Below are 22,909 nucleotides of genomic sequence, written 5' to 3'. Positions count from 1 at the left end.
TGCCAGTCAATGGGGCCTAACGCACTTACCGCAGCAGCGATGGAAGTCATTGACATCAATGGGTGACGCAGGACTTTCATAGACGAGAGTGCGGTGCGTCACAGCGTGCATGCGCGGGCCGACGGGAATCCCAGTGCTGTACTTCCTGACCAGCAGGGAGTACGCCACTGAGCGAGGGGGCGGCGATCCTAAAGAAGCTTCTCTGTCAGCCCGTGCCAGCACTGGGACCCCTGAAGATTGGCCTCACTGCACACCTGCACTAGCACCAGCCTCCTCGTGCTCCGGTGGAAATAGCTGAGCCCGATCGGGTCCGTGCTGCTGGGCAGGCGCAGACTGCTTGTGTCTGTGCAGTAGTGCGGACCCAATTTTTCCCATCTTTCTCCGAGCGGGATGGTACTAGTGTGCCTGCAGGAGTTGGCGACAAGCGTCAACGAGCTCTTTTTGTTGCAGAGGAGGACAGGGTAATGCAGAGCTTTCCCCCTCCCAAGGTAACTACCCCCTAGGGGCACTTTTCTTCCCACTACAGGTGCACTTTACATGTGCATGCAAACCAGAATCCTAAGCATCTTATCGACTATCTCTGGTGGTCATGTGGAGTCTGTTTACATCTTAGTACTGGGGGGTGGAGGTGCTTTAAAATAGGTAATGCTGTTGTCTTTTACCACTCCAGATATAAGAACCCAAACCAAAGGGTAAATGTAAAAAGATTAAAAATGATTTATTCAGCACGATTAAAAGGACAACGCGTTTCACGGGTCTCAACCCGCTTCTTCGGTGAATACAAGTGCTTACAAACAAAAATACATATGTGTGTATACTGGCATTGCTAACTGACATAATACATTTCCAGTGTTCTCCCCAGGCTCTTTTAGCCGGGTGCTCCACCCGGCTAGTTTTGGTGCGCACCCGGCTGTCATCGGCATTACCTCCTTCTATGCTGTAAGCGGAGTTGAGCATAGAAGCAACATCCCTGCATTCTCTTATCTTGACCCATCTGGCTAATTTTTCCTGCCACTCAGCTACTTTTTCATGCCACCCAGCTGGAAAAAATTTATGGGGAGAACACTGCAATTTAAATACATTCCAAATATCAAATATGTTTAAATCTTAGCAATTCTGCCAAGCCTATTTGAGAAGATGGGCTCACTTTCCAGCAAAAATTTTGTGAGGTTTTTTTCAAGTTTTCTTTTACATCAGAATTAATGTATGTTCTATATATATTCCAGGGGATTTTGAGTTCATTGCATTTTGATTTTAATTATGATATTGTCGTTTTTTAATTTATTTTTCCCTTTTTAAATCCGGTTGTAAAACGCGGTGTTTCTGATTAATTAAACGGTTCTCCATCTCATCAGCAGAATATCATTGGATGTTCCTGTTTTGCCTCCTGTCCCGACTCCTCGCTGATGCGGCGTTCAAGGCTCCCCGCTGGCGTTATATACAGCTCCTGGCCTCGGAGGTGCATGCCTGCACTAAAAGCCTGTGGAAGCGATATATCTACGGCTCAGAAATCCTTAACACGCAAGGAGGGCCATATATCTCAGCCGCCATAAACTGCCGTGGCGGTGGCGAACGTGTTTCTTGGGTGAAAGGCAAAGGAAGGTTAGCGCGATTAACAGGAGCTCTGCCCTTGCCCGCTGGTCCCCCCCCCTTTCCGCCCGACTTTATAGAGGCTGTAATAGAAAACACAGAGGCTCCTCGCTAACAAATGTCACTTCCCATCTGGACCTCATCAAGATTTCCATCCCTGGGGGACAAACGGCTTCCTCACGTCACCCTTGCGGCGCAGACCGGTCAATCGCCGCTCTGCGGCTTGTCTCCGGCTTCTGGACTAATTTGAAGCTTGCTTTTCCTTCATTAGAGCGGAGTTGGGGACATAGATGGCTTTTCAGGAGCGGGAGATTAAAGCGGGGGAGATGGCCGGGCCAAGGTGACACCATGCCGCGATGTTCCATCAACACGCCAAACTCCGCTCAGCGCTATCTATATGTAAATCAGCCGCATAACGTAACCGCAGCCTGAGTCTATGCATGAGGCAGCCCTTTCTGAAATTACACGTCTGTTTTTCTGTGCATGCGTCTCTAGCACCTCCGACTATGACCAGCACAAGGCACTGCCTAGTCTTCCTCCATTGTGGTATTTCATGGTGAAAACCAGTCTGGACAGAGCAAAGTATTTTTGTTTTGACAGAGCCAGATATCAGATTCACATGCACCAAAACTGAGTGGTAGAACTTATCCTTATTGTTTTGCAGCAGCAGTAAAGAGAACCTGAAGTAAGAGGGATAAGGAGACCGACACATTTATTTCCTTACAAAGAGTACATTAAGTATAAAAGATGGGGGGGGGGGGGCTTTCAGAGTCCTCCCGTAAATCTTGTGTGTGATAGGAGCACGCAGGTAAACAGAGGTTCCTTGTTGGAATACATTTATAGTGCCACACTTGACCTGGAGACAGGGGTCACTTCATATTACTGATTGTAAAAACTTACTATCGAGGGTAGATATTTTACTGCCGCTACCAGGTGAGTTTAATGTCCTGGGGTGATGGGTGAAGGACCTGCATGCAAATAAACCGTTATCCGGATATGTGGGAGGCTCGTGTCAGCGGCTGATGGAGACCGAATGCCGCCAGGTTTATGCGGAGCGGCTAGAGATAAACCTATCGGAGAAAACTTCAGTGAACTTCAGATCTCCGTCTACATCAGTGGTGTCATATTCAGTCGTGTAAGGGGGCCAACTTCTAAAACAATGGCCTCAATTCACTAAACTTTATCAAACACTTTATCAACCGTTTGATAATTTACCTCATGGGTAAAATCTAATTTTGAATTCACTCAGGTGTTATATATTTATCAAATGTTTTATCGATAAAACGTTCAATAAATCTAGAACACCTTAGTGAATTCAAAATTAGATTTTACCCATGAGGTAAATTATCAAATGGTTGATAAAGTGTTTGATAAAGCTTAGTGAATTGAGGCCATAGTCTAATGGCCCATACTCACGGGCTACTTTTCTTGCCTGTCGCTAGCACACGGGAGCGTGTGCGCGACAGTTCGGCGACAGTTCGTCGCCAAGTCCCTCCGCATACACACGCGGAAGTGGGACTAGGGATGCGACGGAAGAGACAGAGAGAGAGGTTGCGTGTGTGACAGAGAGAGAGACAGGACACAGGAGCTGCAGCTGTTGGGAGCTCTGTTTCTGACTGAAGTGTCTGAAGAGAGCAGAGGATATGTAACTAATTGTCACAGTTTTTCATACTGTTTTTGCTTTCAGAGTTTGATATGTTTGATATTTTCTTTCTGTAGTCTGATATGCAACTCTGGCTGTGCATTGAAGCAGACACCCCTTCTGCAATTGATTTGTCCCAATATAGCTAAATCCTACCCTCAATAAATTACAGTTTTTTCCTCTGATATTTAATATGAAAAGTAGGAAAATGTTTACACAGCTACTTAGACATTATTTGCACACTGTCATTTTAGAACACTTGGGTATCGATAGTATTCCTTTAAAATGTACCATTTATGGCAGTGGTCCTCAAACTAAGGCCCGCGGGCCGAATGTGGCCCCCTGAGGCATTTTTACCGCCCCCCACACAAACTGCATTACTTAGAGATGTGATCAGCTACATCGTTAACTATTGGTGGTCCGCATATAGAATAGCAGTTTTGGCACCACCCATCCACATGGAAGCCAGAAAGCAGTAATTTGCTGGCTTCCAATCAAATTCCACATCAGATTACATCATGCTTCACTGTCTGGCCCGCAAAGACTTCTGTATCATTTTATGTATACTCCGGCCCCACCAGCAGTCTGAATTATGTTGACCCGGCCCTCGACCCAAAACGTTTGGGGACCCCTGATTTATGGTCTCAAACTAAATGACGTAACAATAGCGAGCATGGGGGTAGGGGCGCTCCTCCCTCTCCTCCCCCTTCTGCAGAGTAGCACAATGAAGCAGTTCAATATTCACCTGCTCCAGTGCTGCTTGGGAATTCCTCTGATCTTCCTGACAGCCGCACGCACATTCCTGCATACCTCTGGCTCTGAATGCATGTCACATGATCGGAAGCTGGAGGTATGTAAGCACAGAGCGTGCAGCTGCTGGGAAGAACAGAAGAGACTGACACATCGCTAGAAAAGGTAACTATTGCGCTGCTCCCCTGTACAACTTTGCAATGTGGGGAGGGGTGTTAGGGGGTTGATGTGTGTGTGTGTTTTACCAGCCACACTGGAGTTTGGATCACAGGAGGGTACGTTGCACCCTCGCTCAAACTGAAAATGTTTCAATCAGAAACCCCATCACCAGTGTGCTCCCCTGGACAGGGAGGCAGTGTGCGATTATCCTTTTACTTCTTACAGTCCAATGAGTTCTGGGTCACCATGAGCTTGCTGGTTAGTCTGTACTTCTTACAGTGATGTACATTTGAAGCTCTTGAGGGCCATATAAAATAACAAGAAGGGGAAGCTTCTGAGGGCTATATAAAATGGCATCGAGGACCATATTCAGCCTGCAGACCTTGTGTTTGACACCTGTGGTCTACGTCCTAAAGTCCAGATCCAGAGCCTATTTCACTTCTACTTCCCAGTCATCACTAGTAGAGCTGGCCCGAACCTCTGATTTTCTGTTCGCGAAAGTTCGACTTGGGTTCTTTTAGCCTCGGTTTAGCGCTTTCAAGGATTCCCAAAGTTCTAGGCTAATGAAAAGGCCATCACTGTGATTCTTTTGTTTGCTTTAGATTTGCCTTGGGTACGCTTTAAGCAAAATGAACCTTAACGATGATAAACATTATGGGGAAGTTAGGATTAGGTATCTGGAAGGAGGTAGCCTCACTGGTTAGGATAGGTTGAGGTACTGGTTATTGGACGCTCGCGCTGAACCCACTGATTGCAGCACACTCCACAGGCCGTAGGTGTTTGCAGACCTTCTTAGAAGCAACTAATTGTTTTGGAGTCGAGAGGATGATCCCATCTCCAGTAGACGGCACTTCAGAATAATTGGCGCCTCAAACTCTCCGCTCTGCGAGATGACATTTCTGCTAATCTATTTCTTGTGAACAGTGAATGTTTACCGTTTTCGGACGCCCTGATTGGATACTTCTTTTGTCTTTGTTGGGCTAACGAGGGTTCTATAATTAGTTTACATAAAGCAGTAGCGACTTCGTAGATGACACGTGTGAATTGTACGGAAATAAACACGTTTGCTTCTTTCTGTATGGTGAGTTTGCCAGCGAAGCGATCAAGTGTTCAGACAGCGACCCGACTCATCACAATGTCTGGGAAGTGGGTGCGGGTTGCAAATATAAAGGAGAATAAATAAGCTATGTGAACCCCAAACTGCCGGCAGATTAGAGACCATCTTATTCTACAGTTTTGCTTGATTAGGATTATTTGAAAGTCTGTGATTGGCTTATTTGAAAGTCTGTGATTGGCTTATTTGAAAGTCTGTGATTGGCTTATTTGAAAGTCTGTGATTGGCTTATTTGAAAGTCTGTGATTGGCTTGACATGATCTTGTGATTATGTCTCTCCTCCATTCACCATATAGGCTAAAACAAAAGATACGTGGATGCATTATCGCGACCGACCAATCAGAGAGTACCAAATTCATCACATGATCTTACAAGAATTAATTTCTGAATAAAATAGATCTCGTAATTGTTCGGAGGAAAATTGAGTAATGTGTGGGTACCTTTACCCATGAAGTACAGAGGGGAGAGTGGGGCATATCATTCCCATCTGAAATGTCCACCCCTCCCCCCCTCCCCACATGTGCACACAATGTCCCAAGTTCAGCTACTGTGTGACACTTTCTACCTCCCACCCTATACAGTATGGCACGGCTATGGTGCCAGTTTTTTATATCCTTCAGCAGCTGGTCTGATCTGACACCCTCTTCTGCCTCTGCTCTGAGCCTGGTCTTTACCTGTGACCCGCAAGAGACTAGAATTGAAGTGAGCCGGACCTGGCAGCTGCAGCAGAGGATGACGGATTGGGGTAGTCCCACTGCCTCCCTGCATGTTATGGAAGTGAGGGGGAGGAGACCTGAGAGACCTGAGAGAGGGAAGTATTCTGGCCCCTCCTCCCTGCAGGAACCCCCCCAGGGCTGCAGGGACTCTACACCTTGGAGCAATGCCACTGTTCACTTTGTGTCATATCAATTGTGATAAATTTTATATACAGTATCTCTTTAATCCACGTGTGTGAAAATGCCAATATACCGTGAGGAGTCAGACTCCGAAATATCCTGATATTTATTTGGCGAGCTCACTCTGTAGTACTGTGAGGGAGGTGCGGTTTTCTATCTGCGCCATTTGGCGATTTTCCCCGGTGAGCGCGGCGGATCCGTCTGCTCGGTACGCCTGTTAGAGATATTAATGAAAACTATTTGACTTGTTTGAGTGACATTGAAGAAAAATATTGACTTTCATTAGAGAAATACGATGAGTTTTTGAGCCGCCATCTGCAGGTCATACTAATCACTTCAATTTTTAAATGGTTGTATTACGATTCCTTCCCCCACCTGTCTCAGCGCTCTGCGTTCTGTGCATTGTCTGCTTTGTACGGAGGATTAATATTAACAGCTATAAGAATTTATTAACTGAACCAACCACATGCTGCAGTTATAAAGAAAATGCTTCTGCATGCCAGGGCTGTGGCATGACCACCCTGACAATTGAGGGGTTCCCCCCAAACGCCCCAGATGCCATCCTACCCACTGAGAGGGGGTCTGGGTATTCACCATATGCTATACAATAACCGAAGTTAGTAAGTATGCATGGGACCTGTGGGTGGTGGCAGCCTAGTATTGATGGTGCAGTTGTGGGCGGTGGCTTAGTGGAGCAGTTGTGATATGGGCGAGCACTGCAGGGGCGCCTGTGCATACTTGTGGGCGGCAGCTTAGTGCGATGGTGCAGTTGTGGGCGGTGGCTTAGTGGAGCAGTTGTGATATGGGCGAGCACTGCAGGGGCGTCCGTGCATACTTGTGGGCGGCAGCTTAGTGCATTGGTGCAGTTGTGGGCGGTGGCTTAGTGGAGCAGTTGTGATATGGGCGAGCACTGCAGGGGCGTCCGCGCATACTTGTGGGCGGCAGCTTAATGAGATGGTGCAGTTGTGGGCGGTGGCTTAGTGGAGCAGTTGTGATATGGGCAAGCACTGCAGGGCGTCCGTGCATACTTGTGGGCGGCAGCTTAATGAGATGGTGCAGTTGTAGGTGGAGCCTTAGCATGGGCGGCGTCTTAGAACTGGGGCTTCCCAGTGCAGAAAGGTCACTCCCCTGTAACAGTAAGGGCCGGATAATGGTTGGTCTTATTTTGCCATAGCCAAATGCTTATCATCATTTTCCATTGGTTTATCGTCACGTTGCATTTTGAGCATTTAGGGATAAAACCACAAATTCAACCTATGCTAAAAGCTACATGCAGCATGTGGTAAAATTCAATCAACCGCGGCCGTTCATCTCAATGCTGGACGAAGGTGACTGGGACATAGGAAAAAAGTAATTTCTAGTGCATTTTACAATGGCTAAAATCTAGCTTTATAGTTATGTATTTTACATTTTACAATTTTTCACGATCGTTGTCCTTTATTATCCCAAAGCTCGATTCTTCTATAGTCATCCCTCCTCACGTGCTGTAGAGTCACAGGAAACAGGAAGGGAATACTTTCAGTGGGGACACAAACCACAATAAAAATTTATTCTGCAATGAAAATTAAGTCCTCTGTACTTGATTCAGACGTACAAGAAACGCTGTGCAGAGTTCCCCTTTATCACAGACACACATGCTAATATATCGCTAGTCTTGTTAAGCGGATCACAATTGTGTGTAGGGCGAATGTTGAGATGATTATAGATTCCGTGTAACGTGTGAGTAGAACCTGGCGGGGGAATTAGCAGGGTTGGCACAATCCTCTTGCCTGGGGACAGTTGGCCATTTGGGTGCCGGCTCCAGTATTGCGGCACACATAACAATTACCACAATTAACCTGCGACTGGTGTTCTGTGCACGGTACATGCCAGCTGCCCTGCAGGCTTATTAGGGAGCACAGGATTGGCGCGCCGCAGCTATGTACAGTGGGATGCGAACGTTTGGGAAACCTCGTTTCCTGTATAAATTATTATTATTTATTGAATTTATAAAGCGCCAACATATTACGCAGCGCTGGACAATAAATATATACAATGATACAAGGATGACAGACATAAGGTTATACAACATAGAACAAAGTTAAACATGCAAATTGTTCAAAATACATGATCGTGTGATATGGGCTGGTTAGGTAGGCCCAGTAATACAAGTACAGGCTGTCATTGGACAGGAGCACACAATCCTGTAGATTACACTAGGGAGTGGAGGACCCTGCCAGAGGCTTACAATCTAAAGGGTGGGGTGGAAACACTAGGTGGGACTGTTAAATACTCATTAGAGAGTTACTGTGCGGTAGGAGGTGGGTAGGCCATCCTAAAGAGGTAGGTTTTAAGGGCTTGCTTGAATGTGTTGAAAGAGGGAGCAAGTCTGATGGGTGGTGGAAGGGCATTCCAGAGGGTGGGGGCAGCCCTTGAGAAATCCTGCAGGCGGGCATGGGAGTGTGAAATGCGTGGGGTGGTGAGGCGAAGGTCGTTGGAGGATCGGAGGGGGCGACCTGGTGTATACCTGTGAACAAGCTCCGAGATGTAGGTAGGGCAGGTTTTGTGCACAGATTTATACGCCAGGCATAGAATCTTGAAAGTTATCCTGAAACGGATAGGGAGCCAGTGCAGGGATTCACAAAGGGGAGATGAGGATGCGGAGCGGTGCGAGGAATGGATGAGTCTTGCAGCCGCGTTCATCACTGATTGAAGGGGGGCAGTGCGTTTCAGGGGGAGGCCAGAAAGGAGAGAGTTACAGTAATCAAGGCGGGAGATGATTAGGGCATGGATAAGCAGTTTGGTCGTGTCTGGGGTTAAGAAGGGGCGGATCTTGGAGATATTACGGAGGTGGAAATTGCAGGCTCTGGTGATGTTTTGGATGTGTGGGATGAAGGAGAGGTCAGAGTCCAAAGTGACACCCACACAGCGGGCCTGGGAGGTAGGGCGAATGGTTGTGTTGTCGATTGTGAGGTGGAAATCTGGGAGGGGTGCAGCAGCATGCGGTGGAAAGATCGGGAGCTCAGTTTTGTCTAGGTTAAGCTTCAGGAACCTAGCTGACATCCAGGAGGAAATTGCTGAGAGACACAAGGAGACCTTGTTTATGGTGGTGGATGAGAGATCGGGGGTATGGAGATAAATCTGAATGTCATCTGCATAAAGGTGGTAATTGAAGCCCAGGGAGGAGATAAGCTTGCCAATGGAGGAAGTGTATATGGAGAAAAGAAGGGGGCCTAGAACAGAGCCCTGGGGGACCCCAACTGCGAGGGGGGCAGGGGTTGAGGAGGAGCCATTGAAGGAAGTGGTGAAGGAGCGATTGGATAGGTAGGAGGAGATCCAGGCCAAGGCAAGGCCATGGATGCCCATGGACTGTAGTGATTGGAGGAGGAGGGGGTGGTCAACAGTGTCAAATGCTGCGGAGAGGTCAAGGAGGAGCAGGATGGAATAACTGCCTTTGGCCCTGGCAAGGATAAGGTCGTTGACCACCTTGGCAAGGGCTGTTTCAGTTGAGTGTGCAGGTCGGAATCCAGACTGTAGGGGGTCAAGTAGGGTATTGGTGTAGATGTATTGGGTAATGCGTTGGTGTACTAGGCGTTCAAGGAGTTTAGAAGCATAGGGAAGGAGGGAGATTGGGCGGTAGTTTGAGGGTAGGGATGGGTCGAGTGAGGGTTTTTTTCAGCAGGGGAAGTACAGTGGCCTGTTTGAATGGTTTGGGGAAGGTGCCTGTGGAAAGGGAGAGATTGAACAAGGAGGTGAGGACTGGGGCCAGGTCAGGGAAGTGGGGACGAAGAGTATTGGCAGGTACCGGATCACAGGGAGAGGATGTGGGGGGGGGGGGGGGGGAAGCCGCTAGCAGCAGGCTGACTTCATCAATGGTGGCAGGAGCAAAAGAGGTGAGGAGTGGATGAGACAGGGGAGCAGCTGGGAGGGAAGGCAAGGGGACAACCTGAGAGGCGTTGGGAAGGGAGGGATGGAGGAGGGAAATTTCATTGCGTATTGTTGCAATTTTAGTAGTGAAGTGGTTGGCAAAGTCGTTGGCTGAGAGGGAGGGGGAGGAGTGGGGTTGAGGAGGGAATTAAAGGTAGCAAAAAGCTGTCGAGGCTGGGGAAAGCCCCAAGTGAGTAGAACTCTTTTTTTTCTTTTTCTTCACTTAAAGAGAACCCAAGGTGGCATTTCATTACGTTAGTGGGGCACAGAGGCTGGTTGGGCACACTAACACCAGCCTCGGTTGCCCCATCGTGTGCATCAAAGACCCCCCTGCTCGCCGCTGTAGCCCCCGCAGTGCTAGCGACACGCAGCGTGTCGCCAGCACAATGTTTACCCTAGCGCTGTCTGTCAGCGCCGCTCCCCCGCCTCCTCCACATCGCCGCTACCCACCCGCGTCCCTTCCCTCCTATCAGCGGGAGGGAAGGGACGTGGGCGGGTAGCGGCGATGCGGAGGAGGCGGGGGAGCGGCGCTGACAGACAGCGCTAGGGTAAACATTGTGCTGGCGACACGCTGCGTGTCGCTAGCACTGCGGGGGCTACAGCGGCGAGCAGGGGGGTCTTTGAGGCACACGATGGGGCAACAGAGGCTGGTGTTAGTGTTCCCAACCAGCCTCTGTGCCCCACTAACGTAATGAAATGCCACCTCGGGTTCTCTTTAAGGGTCACTTTAAGGCTCAAAGTAGCAGACAGAAAAATATTGGATAGACAGAAGCGACGAATGGTGATAACAGTCAGTCAACCCACAGACCAGCACCAAAGACCTACAACATCATCTTGCTGCAGATGGAATCACTGTGCATCATTCAACCATTCAACGCACTTTACACAAGGAGATGCTGTATGCGAGAGTGATGCAGAGGAAGCCTTTTCTCCGCCCACAAAACAAACAGAGCCACTTGAGGTATGCTAAACCACATTTGGACAAGCCAGCTTCATTTTGGAATAAGGTGCTGTGGACTGATGAAACTAAAATTGAGTTATTTGGGCATAACAAGCGGTGTGATGCTTGGAGGAAAAACAACATAGCATTTCAAGAAAAACACCTGCTACCTACAGTAAAATATGGTGGTGGTTCCATCATGCTGTGGGGATGTATGGCCAGTGCAGGGACTGGGAATCTTGTCAAGGTTGAGGGAAGCATGAATTCCACTCAGTATCAGCAGATTCTGGAGACCAATGTCCAGGAAACGGTGACAAAGCTGAAGCTGCGCCAGGGCTGGATCTTTCAACAAGACAACGACCCTAAACACTGCTCAAAATCCACTAAGGCATTCATGCAGAGGAACAAGTACAACGTTCTGGAATGGCCATCTCAGTCCCCAGACCTGAATATAATTGTAAATCTGTGGTGTGAGTTAGAGAGCTGTCCATGCTCAGAAGCCATCAAACCTGAATGAACTAGAGATGTTTTGTAAAGAGGAATGGTCCAAAATACCTTCAACCAGAATCCAGACTCTCATTGGAACCTACAGGAAGCGTTTAGAGGCTGTAATTTCTGCAAAAGGAGAATTTACTAAATATTGAATTCATGTCTTTTTTGTGGTGCCCAAATGTATGCAACTGCCTAACTTTGTTTAAACAATTATTGCACACTTTCTGTAAATTCAATAAACTACATTTCACTTCTCAAATATCAATGTGTGTGTCTCCTATATGATATATTTAGCTGACATTTTTTATCATATCAACCAACGATTTATACAGGAAAATCACGGCGATTAACCAGGTTGCCTAAACTTTCGCATCCCACTGTACCTTCGTCATGCCAGCTCTGCGCTAGTCCACCCCCTGGACTAGAAAGATGTTCATACAATTGCGCTAAACTGTGTGGCGTAGTACACACAAGGGGATATGTGGCCAACCTCTCGGGCAGTCTGTCTTTTCCCCGCCATTCCAGAAAGGTAATCAATCGTACAGCAATGCTAAAATGATGTACGATAGATCTCCAACCTGATCTTATGTGTCCAATCCAACTTGTTTTTCTACTGTACTGATTTGCGGGGATGGTCAGTGGGATGCAAATAGTTCGAGCTTGTATGCAAATTTAGTGTAAATTGCGTAGAGATTGGAGTTGGGCCAATCAGATGCAATTCCTGACAGTGGGCCCAATTTCTAGTTGCATTCATTTTACATTAAACTTCCATGCAAGCCGCAATTATTTGCAGCTCACTGACCAGTTCTATTGAGTGGTCTTATGGAGGGGGGAGGGTGTTATGTGCAGCACCAATTGTCATCTACCATTACATCCAGGTACCGTATTGATATGGTCACTTGGTTTTGCTCAGGGTGCTCATTGGTCAGGAGTAAATATCGCTGTGCGTGTGCTAGTCTGTGGTTTACTCCTATCATGTAAGTGTGTTTAAAATAACTTAAAGAGACTCTGAAGCGAAAAAAAAATGATGATATTATGATTTGTATGTGTAGTACAGCTAAGAAAAAAAACATTAAGATCAGATACATCAGTCTAATTGTTTCCAGTACAGGAAGAGTTGAGAAACTTCAGTTGTTATCTCTATGCAAAAAAGCTATTAAGCTCTCTGACTAACTTGGTCGTGGAGAGGGCTGTTAGCTGACTTTTAATATCTCAACTGTAATTGAACTGTTTACTTTTACTCTGCTAGAGGAGAGGTCATTACTTCACCAGACTGCTCTGAAAGACTCATTTTGAATGCTGAGTGTTGTGTAATCTGCACATATTATAGAATGATGCAATGTTAGAAAAAACACTATATACCTGAAAATAAAAATATGAGAATATTTTCTTTGCTGCTAATCTTCTAGTAATTATTCATAGTACACAACCAATTCATTATATCATATATTTTTTTTCGCTTCAGTGTCTCTTTAAATAAGGCTCTGATCAATAATGTTAATTACAGTACTTCTGTCATTTATTTCACACCATTTTTAAGATATGGGCATGTTACCTGTCACTCTCTGCCCATACGTAAACAAGCTGCAGTGTGTGCTGATCTCTCTGATCTCTAGTTGAACAATGTGCTATGCAGCCGTGCTCTATTCTGAGGATCATTGTGACCCTCATGGGCCAGTTTTGGCTCCATTAATACTCCAACCTGAATCGCAAAGCTGTGCCATGCATGGCAATAGGGATTTGGCGTCCATATTCACACTATAGTGCGATCTCGATGGCAAGCCATGTAAGAGATGGGCAGCATTTCCATGTTCCTCTTGCCTGCAAGGAAATTCTGCAGATTTGGCTTGCGTTTGGGCGTAGGGGAAATAGGCCCTTAAAGTGGGCCTGAACACTTGCACAGGACAGAAGGAAAACATAGAGAAATGCACCCTGTATGTATTTAGAGAGTTTAGCCATTCTGATTCTCACTCATCTGTGATTAATCACAGGTGCAATTTGATCCCTCGGCTGTGTCAGCTGACTCTCACAGCAGATAAAAGCACAGAATGCTAACCTTATGTCTGCTTCCATGAAAGCAGGAAGTAACTGAAGCAAACAATTGGCAGATTAATTGCAGGATCTGTATCAGCTGTAACAGAGATGTTTTTCTTTAAAGGTTATTATGCTGTTGGTTATCTTTTCGAGCAGAGAGGAAGTTCTGAGATCAGGTCCACTTTTAAAGACACGATCCAAATCAAAAAGCCGCGATCACAATCCAGATCTCTCAGATGTAGCATAGGATTTCCCTGTAAAGATTCGCATATAGTGTAGTATAGCTTATTATAAGCCACCCAGTGATTCACTCCACACAGCTGTGTCAGCAATAGCCTCCACCCAGATAGAGAGGAAACACGGGGGAATACTCTTAACCCCCCTAGTGAGTACACTCACCAAATGATTTCTTGCACTTTAAGCATACAAGCCCTCCAGCCTGGGCAACGACAGTTCAGGACCTTCAGATATAAAAAGCGGAACTCCGCATAGCATAAAACCTTTTAACATTTATTAAAAGCCTGCATAAAAACATGCGTACCGGATGCTCAGTTTTACAAGCGCTTCTCTGTGTGTGTGGGCACCGCCGCGGTCGGATCTCCGTTACACGCCACAGTCCCCGCTTGAGCTACTTCCTTCTTGCGTCCTGCGTGACTCCTAAGCTCCGCCCAGAGGTTAGGAGTCACGCAGGACGCAAGAAGGAAGTAGCTCAAGCGGGGACTGTGGCGTGTAACGGAGATCCGACCGCGGCGGTGCCCACACACACAGAGAAGCGCTTGTAAAACTGAGCATCCGGTACGCATGTTTTTATGCAGGCTTTTAATAAATGTTAAAAGGTTTTATGCTATGCGGAGTTCCGCTTTTTATATCTGAAGGTCCTGAACTGTCGTTGCCCAGGCTGGAGGGCTTGTATGCTTAAAGTGCAAGAAATCATTTGGTGAGTGTACTCACTAGGGGGGTTAAGAGTATTCCCCCGTGTTTCCTCTCTATCTGGGTGGAGGCTATTGCTGACACAGCTGTGTGGAGTGAATCACTGGGTGGCTTATAATAAGCTATACTACACTATATGCGAATCTTTACAGGGAAATCCTATGCTACATCTGAGAGATCTGGATTGTGATCGCGGCTTTTTGATTTGGATTGGATTGTGATTGGAGAGTGTGTGTACTCGGATAAAGTCTGCGGATCCCCTACATTTGGTGACATTTGTGTTATATATATATACATATACCATATCAGTGCGGTGGAGCGCAGTCCTTTCTACCTTTAGGTTTTTTTTTCACTTTAAAAGACAACTGAGGTGAGAGTGATATGGAGGGTGACATATTTCCTTTTACACAAAACTAGTTGCGTGGCAACCCTGCTGATCTGTTTGGCTCCAGTAGTGTCTGAATTACAACAGAAACAAGCATGCAGCTAATCTTGTTAGATCTGACAATAATGTCAGAATCGCCTGCTTGTTCTGGGTCTATGGCTGAAAGTATAATGCTGGGAATATACGGGGTCGTTTCTGCGCCTGATCGTTTTGCCCGCTCTATTCTCTTATCTTCCGCTCATTTTTCTAAATTTTTTTCAATTCACTTCAATGAACGGTGATCGGACATGTCGGAAATTATCTATCGAGCCATCTTAATGGCTCAAAATCTTATCGTGTATTCCCAGCACAAGAGGCGAGGCAGAGGATCAGCAGCCAGGCAACTGGTATTGCTTAAACTGAAATAAACATGGCAGTCTCCATATCCCTCTCCCTTCAGTTGTCCTTTAAACCAGTCTCACCATAGAAGTGCTGGAAGTATTTGCTTTTCATTGACCATTTCTACTGATGACCAACTGCTGTGTGAGGCTATTGTCCTACCCACAGAGAGGACCCTCCCTTCTCCAGAGAACAAAAACATTGTCTGTACAGTGATTGGTCCTAAGCTATCACCCTTAACCTGATTGGACCTTACGCTTTATAATGAAGGATTGTTTCTGGGGAAACCTATTAAGTATCTCTACAGAACTGAACTCTTCAAATCTTCCTTCCGGCACCTGTCCTTACTCTCTGCTGTTATCTTCAGTTCTTAACTCAAACCATAAACATTGCTTGTCTTCATGAACTGACAGGTCTTGACATCATGGGAGCCATGTTCTTGTACCAGGAATGATTACTTCTATTGCCATCGGCATTCATTTGACTCAATAGATGGTGTGCTTTACCAAATTTGGTCTTCCCAATACCATAAAAATTGGATGCTTACCAGCTGTTGCCAACCCAAATTATAAGGTTGCAACAGTTGCTCAAGTACACAATATCTTTCCCTCTCATGATCTAAGGTAGCCAGTATCAGGGTAGAGATCACGACCGCTTCTTTATTATTGCGAAGACTGTCAACAAGTCATGTATTAGAACCATATGAAGATTCACTGAATGGGAACCAGCGTCATCCAGCAACCAGTAAACAAAGCAAATAACTCCTATCTCTGGACCTTTGGCCAAGGTTACCCCGCTAGTAGATTGCATGTGATAAATTAGATCTGGTACTGCTAGGCTCCCACCTGACCGGTTTTGCTGTATAGCATCCTCAAAGGTCTAAGGACACGCTATGCAGCAAATCCGGATTCCGGCACCATTGTTTTATTACATCTATTTGTTTATTCCACAAGAGCACTGTTTGTTAACCAATATTTGTATATGTGTTTTTAGTATTACTGGACACCCTGAGAAATGATGTCACTAACCTCGTGATCTTATGTCTTCCAGGTATATCCGGATTGTGGGAACTCACAACACTGTCAACAAGGTCTTCCATCTCGTGGCCTTTGAATGTATGTTTACTCACAAAACCTTCACGCTGGAGAAAGGCCTGATCGGTAAGCGCCAAGGTGGTGGACCCCATCCTCACCCACCCCTCCTCGTGTATTGCACACTTTAAATGTGATAAATAGCAAAAATGCTACATGATCTTCCTAATTCCATAGCTTAGCCACCCATTTTGTAAGTGCATATGATAGGAAATGTAGATGAATTAGCTGTTGGTTTGTGCATCGCACATCTGTACTTTGTTTTCGTTTTGTTTTTTTTACCTATGTTGAAAGTTCTTTCCCAGAAGCATCCTGTAGCTCCTTAAAGCGGATCCGAGGTGAAAAACTAACTATAAAAAGTAATTTGTCTTTATTTAGTTTAGTTAAGTTTAGATGGTTTACAGAGTAAACTATCAGCAAACACCTTCATCAGTATATAAATATATTTTCCTGTTATACAATGAGAGCTGCCATGTTCTACTTGTAATCATTACACAGGCAATCTTATCTTTATCTCCACACCTTAGACTGTGCAAACTCCACTCCCCTACACTCCCCCTTCCCTCCCCTACACTCCCCTCTCCCACCCCTTGCCTCCGAAATCCCGTGCATGCTCAGTGTGTGCTGGGGCTCTCCTGTGTGATAAGGAAGCAGGGTATTGGAACACAAACTGTGGAAGAAGACAGGCATACAGCTGTTCCTGAATTTACACAGATATATATATATATATATATATATATATCACCAAAGTGTAGCAGACCTCAGTTCAGATATATATAAATATATATTTTATGTATAAAGCGCCAAAATATTATGCAGCACTGGACATTAGTTTACTGAAAATGTTTAGGGGTGACATACAGCAATATGACAATACAGGAATACAAGAAAAAACAGATCACACAGCACAGTATGAGTACAAGGTAATGCTTAGTCAGTCACTGGATGGAGCATGGAGATTAGGCAAGTCGAGTTCACTCAAATGCATAGCATGGGTAGGACACAAGCAGGGAGGACCCTGCCCAAACGCTTGCAATCTAGAGGGAGAGGTAGGGACATGAAAGGTAGGGGACCAGAGTTCAGCTGCGGGTTTACAGCACTTGTGAGTGGTGATAGGCCATATCATTCAGGTCTAATACACACACACACACACACACACACACACACACACACACACACACACACACACACACACACACACACACACACACACACACACACACACACACACACACACACACACACACACACACACACACACACACACACACACACACACACACACACACACACACACACACACACGTATTCGGCACCCTTGAGGTTTTCCACGTTTTTGGGGGGCTCTCCCGCAATCCTGATGTGGCCCCCTTATGTCCCGGCCACCGGCAATGGGCAGAGAGCAGGGAGAAAAGATCAAGGCGCCAGCCGGCAATATAAGATGCAGAATTCCAGTAATCACAATGTATATTCATTCGTACCTCCCTCCCTCCGAATGTGCCCCCGTGTCCCCCTGTTTGCAGAGTATAAAGTGCGCAGCGGAGCGGCGTTCATCTTACCATTCATCCTCGCCGGCATCGGCTTCATTCTGCTTCCTGTGACGTCACAGGAAGCAGGAATCAATAGAGCCAGATGCCGGCGAGGATGAACGATAAGATGAATGCCGCTCCGCACTTTATACTCTGCAAACAGGGGGACACGGGGGCACATTCGGAGGGAGGAAGGGAGGGAGGTACGAATGAATATACATTGTGATTACCGGCATTCTGCATCTTATATTGCCGTCTCGATCATTTTTTTTTTATTTCTTTAAACCTTCTTTATGGAATGCGGGACTATTATTATTATTTAGTATATATATATATATATATTGTGCCAACATATTACACAGCGCTGTAGAGTGTATATATATATCTTGTCACTAACTGTCCCTCAAAGGAGCTCACAATTTAATCCCTACCATTGCCATATGTCTATATTATGTAGTGTAAGTACTGTAGTCTAGGGCAATTTTTTTTAAGGGGAGCCAATTAACTTATCCGTTTGTTTTTGGGATGTGGGAGGAAACCGGAGTGCCCGGAGGAAACCCACGCAGACATGGAGAGAACATACAAACTCTTTGCAGATAGTGCCCTGGCTGGGATTCGAACCAGGGACCCAGCGCTGCAAGGCGAGAGAGCTAACCACTACGCCACCATGCTGCACATTGGGGGCGTGGTTAGGGGTGTGGCCTTAATGTCCCACTTTCCCTTTCCTAAATGTTGGGAGGTATGATGCAGAGTACTCAAGGAACCCTGGGGTTCCAGAGAACCCTGGTTGAGAAAGCCTGCACTAAAGAGTAAGCAGACCTTTTTCCACTAAAGAGGGAGCCAGTGGCTTGGAAGAAGGGTGCCAGTAGGTGGGGAGAAAGGTGCCTGTGGATGAGGAGGAGGGTGCCAGTGGGTTGGGAGAAGGGTGCCACTGGGTGGGAAGGAGGGTGCCAGTGGGTGGAGAACTGGGTCTCACCGGGTGGGGAGGAGGGTGCCACTTTGGGTGGAGAGTAGGGTGCCCAGGGGTGGAGAGTAGGGTGCCCAGGGGTGGGGAGGAGGGTGCGTGTGGGTGGAGAGGAGCATGCCATTTTGGGTGGGGAGAAGGGTGCCCAGGGGTGGAGAGTAGGGTGCCCATGGGCAGGGAGGAGGGTGCCCAGGTGTGGAGTAGGGTGCCCAGGGGTGGAGTAGGGTGCCCAGGGGTGGAGAGTAGGGTGCATGTGGGTGGGGAGGAGGGTGCCACTGGGCGTGGGGGAAGGTACCCATGGGTGAAGAGTAGGGTGTCCATGGGTGGGGAGGAGGGTGCCACTTTGGGTGGGGAGGAGCGTGCGTGTGGATGGGGAGGAGGGTGCCCAGGGGTGGGGAGAAGGGTGCCCAGGGGTGGAGAGTAGGGTGCCCATGGGTGGAGAGTAGGGTGCCCAGGGGTGGGGGAGGAGGGTGCCATTTTGGGTGGGGAGAAGGGTGCCCAGGGGTGGAGAGTAGGGTGCCCATGGGTGGGGAGGAGGGTGCCCAGAGGTGGAGAGTAGGGTGCATGTGGGTGGGGAGGAGGGTGCCCAGGGGTGGAGAGTAGAGTGCCCATGGGTGAGGAGGAGGGTGCCCAGGGGTGGAGAGTGGGGTGCATGTGGGTAGGGAGGAGGCAAAAAAATGATCGAGGCACCAGTCGCGCAAATGCGGGAAGGGGGGCTGCATCATTCCTCCCTCCCTCCGGCTCTCTGCCTACTGTGTGTGTCCCCGGGATGCAGTTTGTGTTTGTGCAGCGGAGCGCGGTGTCACCTTACCCGTCCAAGCACTCGTACCGGTATCCGACTTCACTCTGCTGGTTCCTGTTTACTATGACGTCATAGTAAACAGGAACCAGTAGAGAAGAGCCGGCTGTCGGTACGAGTGCTTGGACGGGTAAGGTGACACCGCGCTCCGCTGCACAAACACAAACTGCATCCCGGGGACACACACAGTAGGCAGAGAGCCGGAGGGAGGGAGGAATGATGCAGCCCCCCTCCCCGCATTGCGCGGCTGGTGCCTTGATCTTTTTTTTTTCATCTCTGCCTAGCCCAGGACATTGGGGGGGGGGGGGGGGGGACGGTGGCAGCAGGATAGCGGGAGGGGCTCCCAACCCGGCACAGTTGGGGGCTTGCCAACCGCTCCGTCCTGATCCTAATCCTCTGCTCTGATCGCCGGACAAGATGACAGGTGACGCTGCTCACGCTAGTATCGCGTGACTTCAGCAGCCCCTGTCCGGAACGCCCATGCTGCCTCCTAAGCTTGCCCCTTCGCAGAAAGCCTCCTCCTCTCCACAATCAGGTCCCATGATTCAAAGCTGCATGGGACCTGACGCCGCGGCGTTAGGAGATCTAAGGGGGCGTGGCTTATTTAGTAAAATCGTAATTAGTTATTATTAGCAATAAAAAAAAAATTCAGAAAGTTCCCCATACAAATAATTTTATGTAAGGGGCTCATTAGTGATGAATGCAAAAGTTCGTCTCGGATCCACTTTAATGCCAGCAGAGTGGGAGTTCCCACCCTAGCATTCAGCAGATCACCTGACTCAGTGAAGCTCCTCCCACTGACTCACTTCAGCTCCTCCCTGCTCTTTGTGCAATGAAGCATTAAACCGTTGTCATTTCTCTAATATTTAACTATAAAGACACTGCAGAGGGTGTGGGGAGGGTTGAGGGTATTTTATAAAGGAGGAATAGGGAGATCAGACTGCTGAGCTGCAGTGCAATGCTAAGAAATGTTTTCTTAGTATTTGTATACAGGCCCGGCTGGTAACAATAAAGTTTCTGAAGGAGCTTTAGGTACTTTTCTTTTACTCTGGATCCTTCCCTGTGAACCTGGGGTCCCTCCTCCATATGTAAGATCCATGTACACCAGCCCCCCTTCCACCGGAAGCATCCATGTACAGCAGCCTCTCTCCCATTCCATGTGCAGCCCCCTCTTCCATGTGTGACATCCATGTACAGCAGCCCCCTCTTCCATGTGTATCATCCATGTACAGCAGCCCCCTCTTCCATGTGTAATATCCATGTACAGCAGCCTACTCTCATTCCATGTGCAGCCCCCTCTTCCATGTGTAACATCCATACACTGCAGCCTCCTCCCAATCCATGTGCAATAGCCTCTTCCATGTGTATCATACGTGTACAGCAGTCACCTCTCATTCCATATGCAGCCCCCTCTTCCATGTGTAATATCCATGTACAGCAGCCCTCCTCCCATTCCATGTGTATCCTCCTTTTCCATGTGTATCATGCATGTACAGCAGCCCCCTCTTCCATGTGTAATATCCATGTACAGCAGCCCTCCTCCCATTCCATGTGCAGCCTCCTTTTCCATGTGTATCATGCATGTACAGCAGCCCCCTCTTCCATGTGTAATATCCATGTACAGCAGCCTACTCTCATTCCATGTGTAGCCCCCTCTTCCATGTGTATCATCCATGTACAGCAGCACCCCTCCCATTCTATGTACAGCCCCCTCTTCCATGTGTAATATCTATGTACAGCAGCCTCTCTCATTCCATGTTCATCCACCTCTTCCATGTGCAGCAGCCCTCCCATTCCATGTACGACCCCCTCATCCATGTGTAACGTCCATGTACAGCAGCCTTCTCTCATTCCATGTGCATCACCCTCTTCCATGTGTAGCATCCATGTACAGCAGTCCCTCTCTCAATCATGTATTTCCTCTATACCATATTTATCTCCTCATTTGAACCCCCCCTCTTCTTTGGCCTGCTGTCCCTTTGGTCAGCAGATGTCCTAGGGCACAACCTGTATTGTTCTTGCAAAAACCTGACCCTGATTCTCAGCCTTCTAGAAAGATCACATTCGCTCTGCATTTCCATACCATAAAAGAAATACCAGTTCTGACGGTTTCCCGACTCCTTTCACTAATTAAATGATTGATTTTAAGTCAGAAACTAATTACATTCTCATTTAGGAGGAAGCTTTCTCTTCCTGGAAGAGTTTAGTGCTGTACTGGAACAATGAGCAGGATTTTATTCTGCAGACATTTTCATCTGACTTGAGGGGGGGGGGGGGGGGGTGATCAAGTCTTGACATTGAGCAGAACATCACACAGAAAGCTGAGGTGCCACAGATATAATGGCAGGACGGCGGCATGTTTGTTTCACAATTCATACTGCCTTGAAGTACATTTCTGTCTCTGATTGTTATTTCTGGTCATTTCCTCACCTTATCTCTACCATAACATCTGCAGTGTGCAGCAAGCAAAATACTATATATTAATCTAAAACTTAGGCTCTTCATAATGGAAAAATGGATACTTACCTTGGGAGAGGGAACTGGTTCCTCTGGAGGATGCCCCCGTCCTCTTCTGCCAGGCAGCTCCAGCGCCCCCCGAAGTGAGGCAGCATTGCGTCTACACAGTAGCACGGACTCGGTCATGCTTGGTTTCTCCTACCATACCCCGAGCGGGTCCGTGCTACTGCATATGCGTGAACCATTGATACGGCCTTGTCAAGGGTTTTGCGGCAAGGACACTGTTGGAACGGCCCGGCAGAGAATGGGGAAAGCCTCTAGGCGGTCCAGAGGCTTCCCTTTCCTAAGGACTTAATATTTAGCTTATGGCATAGTTAATGTTGCATCAACTTATGTAAAAACCCTACCGAAATTCAAATTTAGGACAGAAATACAGACTGACACGTTTTGTGGTCATCAAACTGCTTCCTCAGAGCAGTCATAATTTATTGTTCTACATTTCCTAACTGGAAAGGTGCCTGCACGGATCTTAATCAGTCACTGTGTATATCTGAAGGATTGTAAATATTTGTTGCTTAGTAAACCTTCACTGAAGTATATATACCATAATCTAATGTAAGATGCCAGAGTGAGAATTATTGTAGGCAGAGATGTACCAGCAAGGAATGGATTTCTGGAAAGGCCGCCAAGGCCTATGTCAGCTGCTGCATAACCTCCTTGACGGTAATCCCGAGTCAGGATCGGGACGGAAATCCGCAGCTCAGAGTCGTAATCCTGAGCCTGAGTGAGTTAAATGCAGGAGCTGATGCAGATCTCTCTGTGGTATGTTTTTTTCCCCTGGTTTTTAGGGTCT

General features: G+C 47.3%; 1 protein-coding gene across 1 annotated transcript in view; it reads left to right on the top strand.

The window, feature by feature from the left end:
* Positions 1-22,909, top strand: part of BTBD9 (BTB domain containing 9) — a 212,550-nt gene that overhangs the window by 119,466 nt on the left and 70,175 nt on the right. The window contains exon 7 of the mRNA XM_068232703.1: positions 16,267-16,376. Within this exon, the coding sequence (XP_068088804.1) occupies positions 16,267-16,376 (110 nt within the window). The remainder of the gene's footprint in view (positions 1-16,266; positions 16,377-22,909) is intronic.

Source organism: Hyperolius riggenbachi, chromosome 4 (genome assembly GCF_040937935.1).
Source record: "Hyperolius riggenbachi isolate aHypRig1 chromosome 4, aHypRig1.pri, whole genome shotgun sequence".
In the NCBI taxonomy this organism is placed as follows: Eukaryota; Metazoa; Chordata; class Amphibia; order Anura; family Hyperoliidae; genus Hyperolius; species Hyperolius riggenbachi.
Note: the sequence above shows the minus strand (reverse complement) of the source record. Positions and strands in the feature narration are given on the sequence as shown.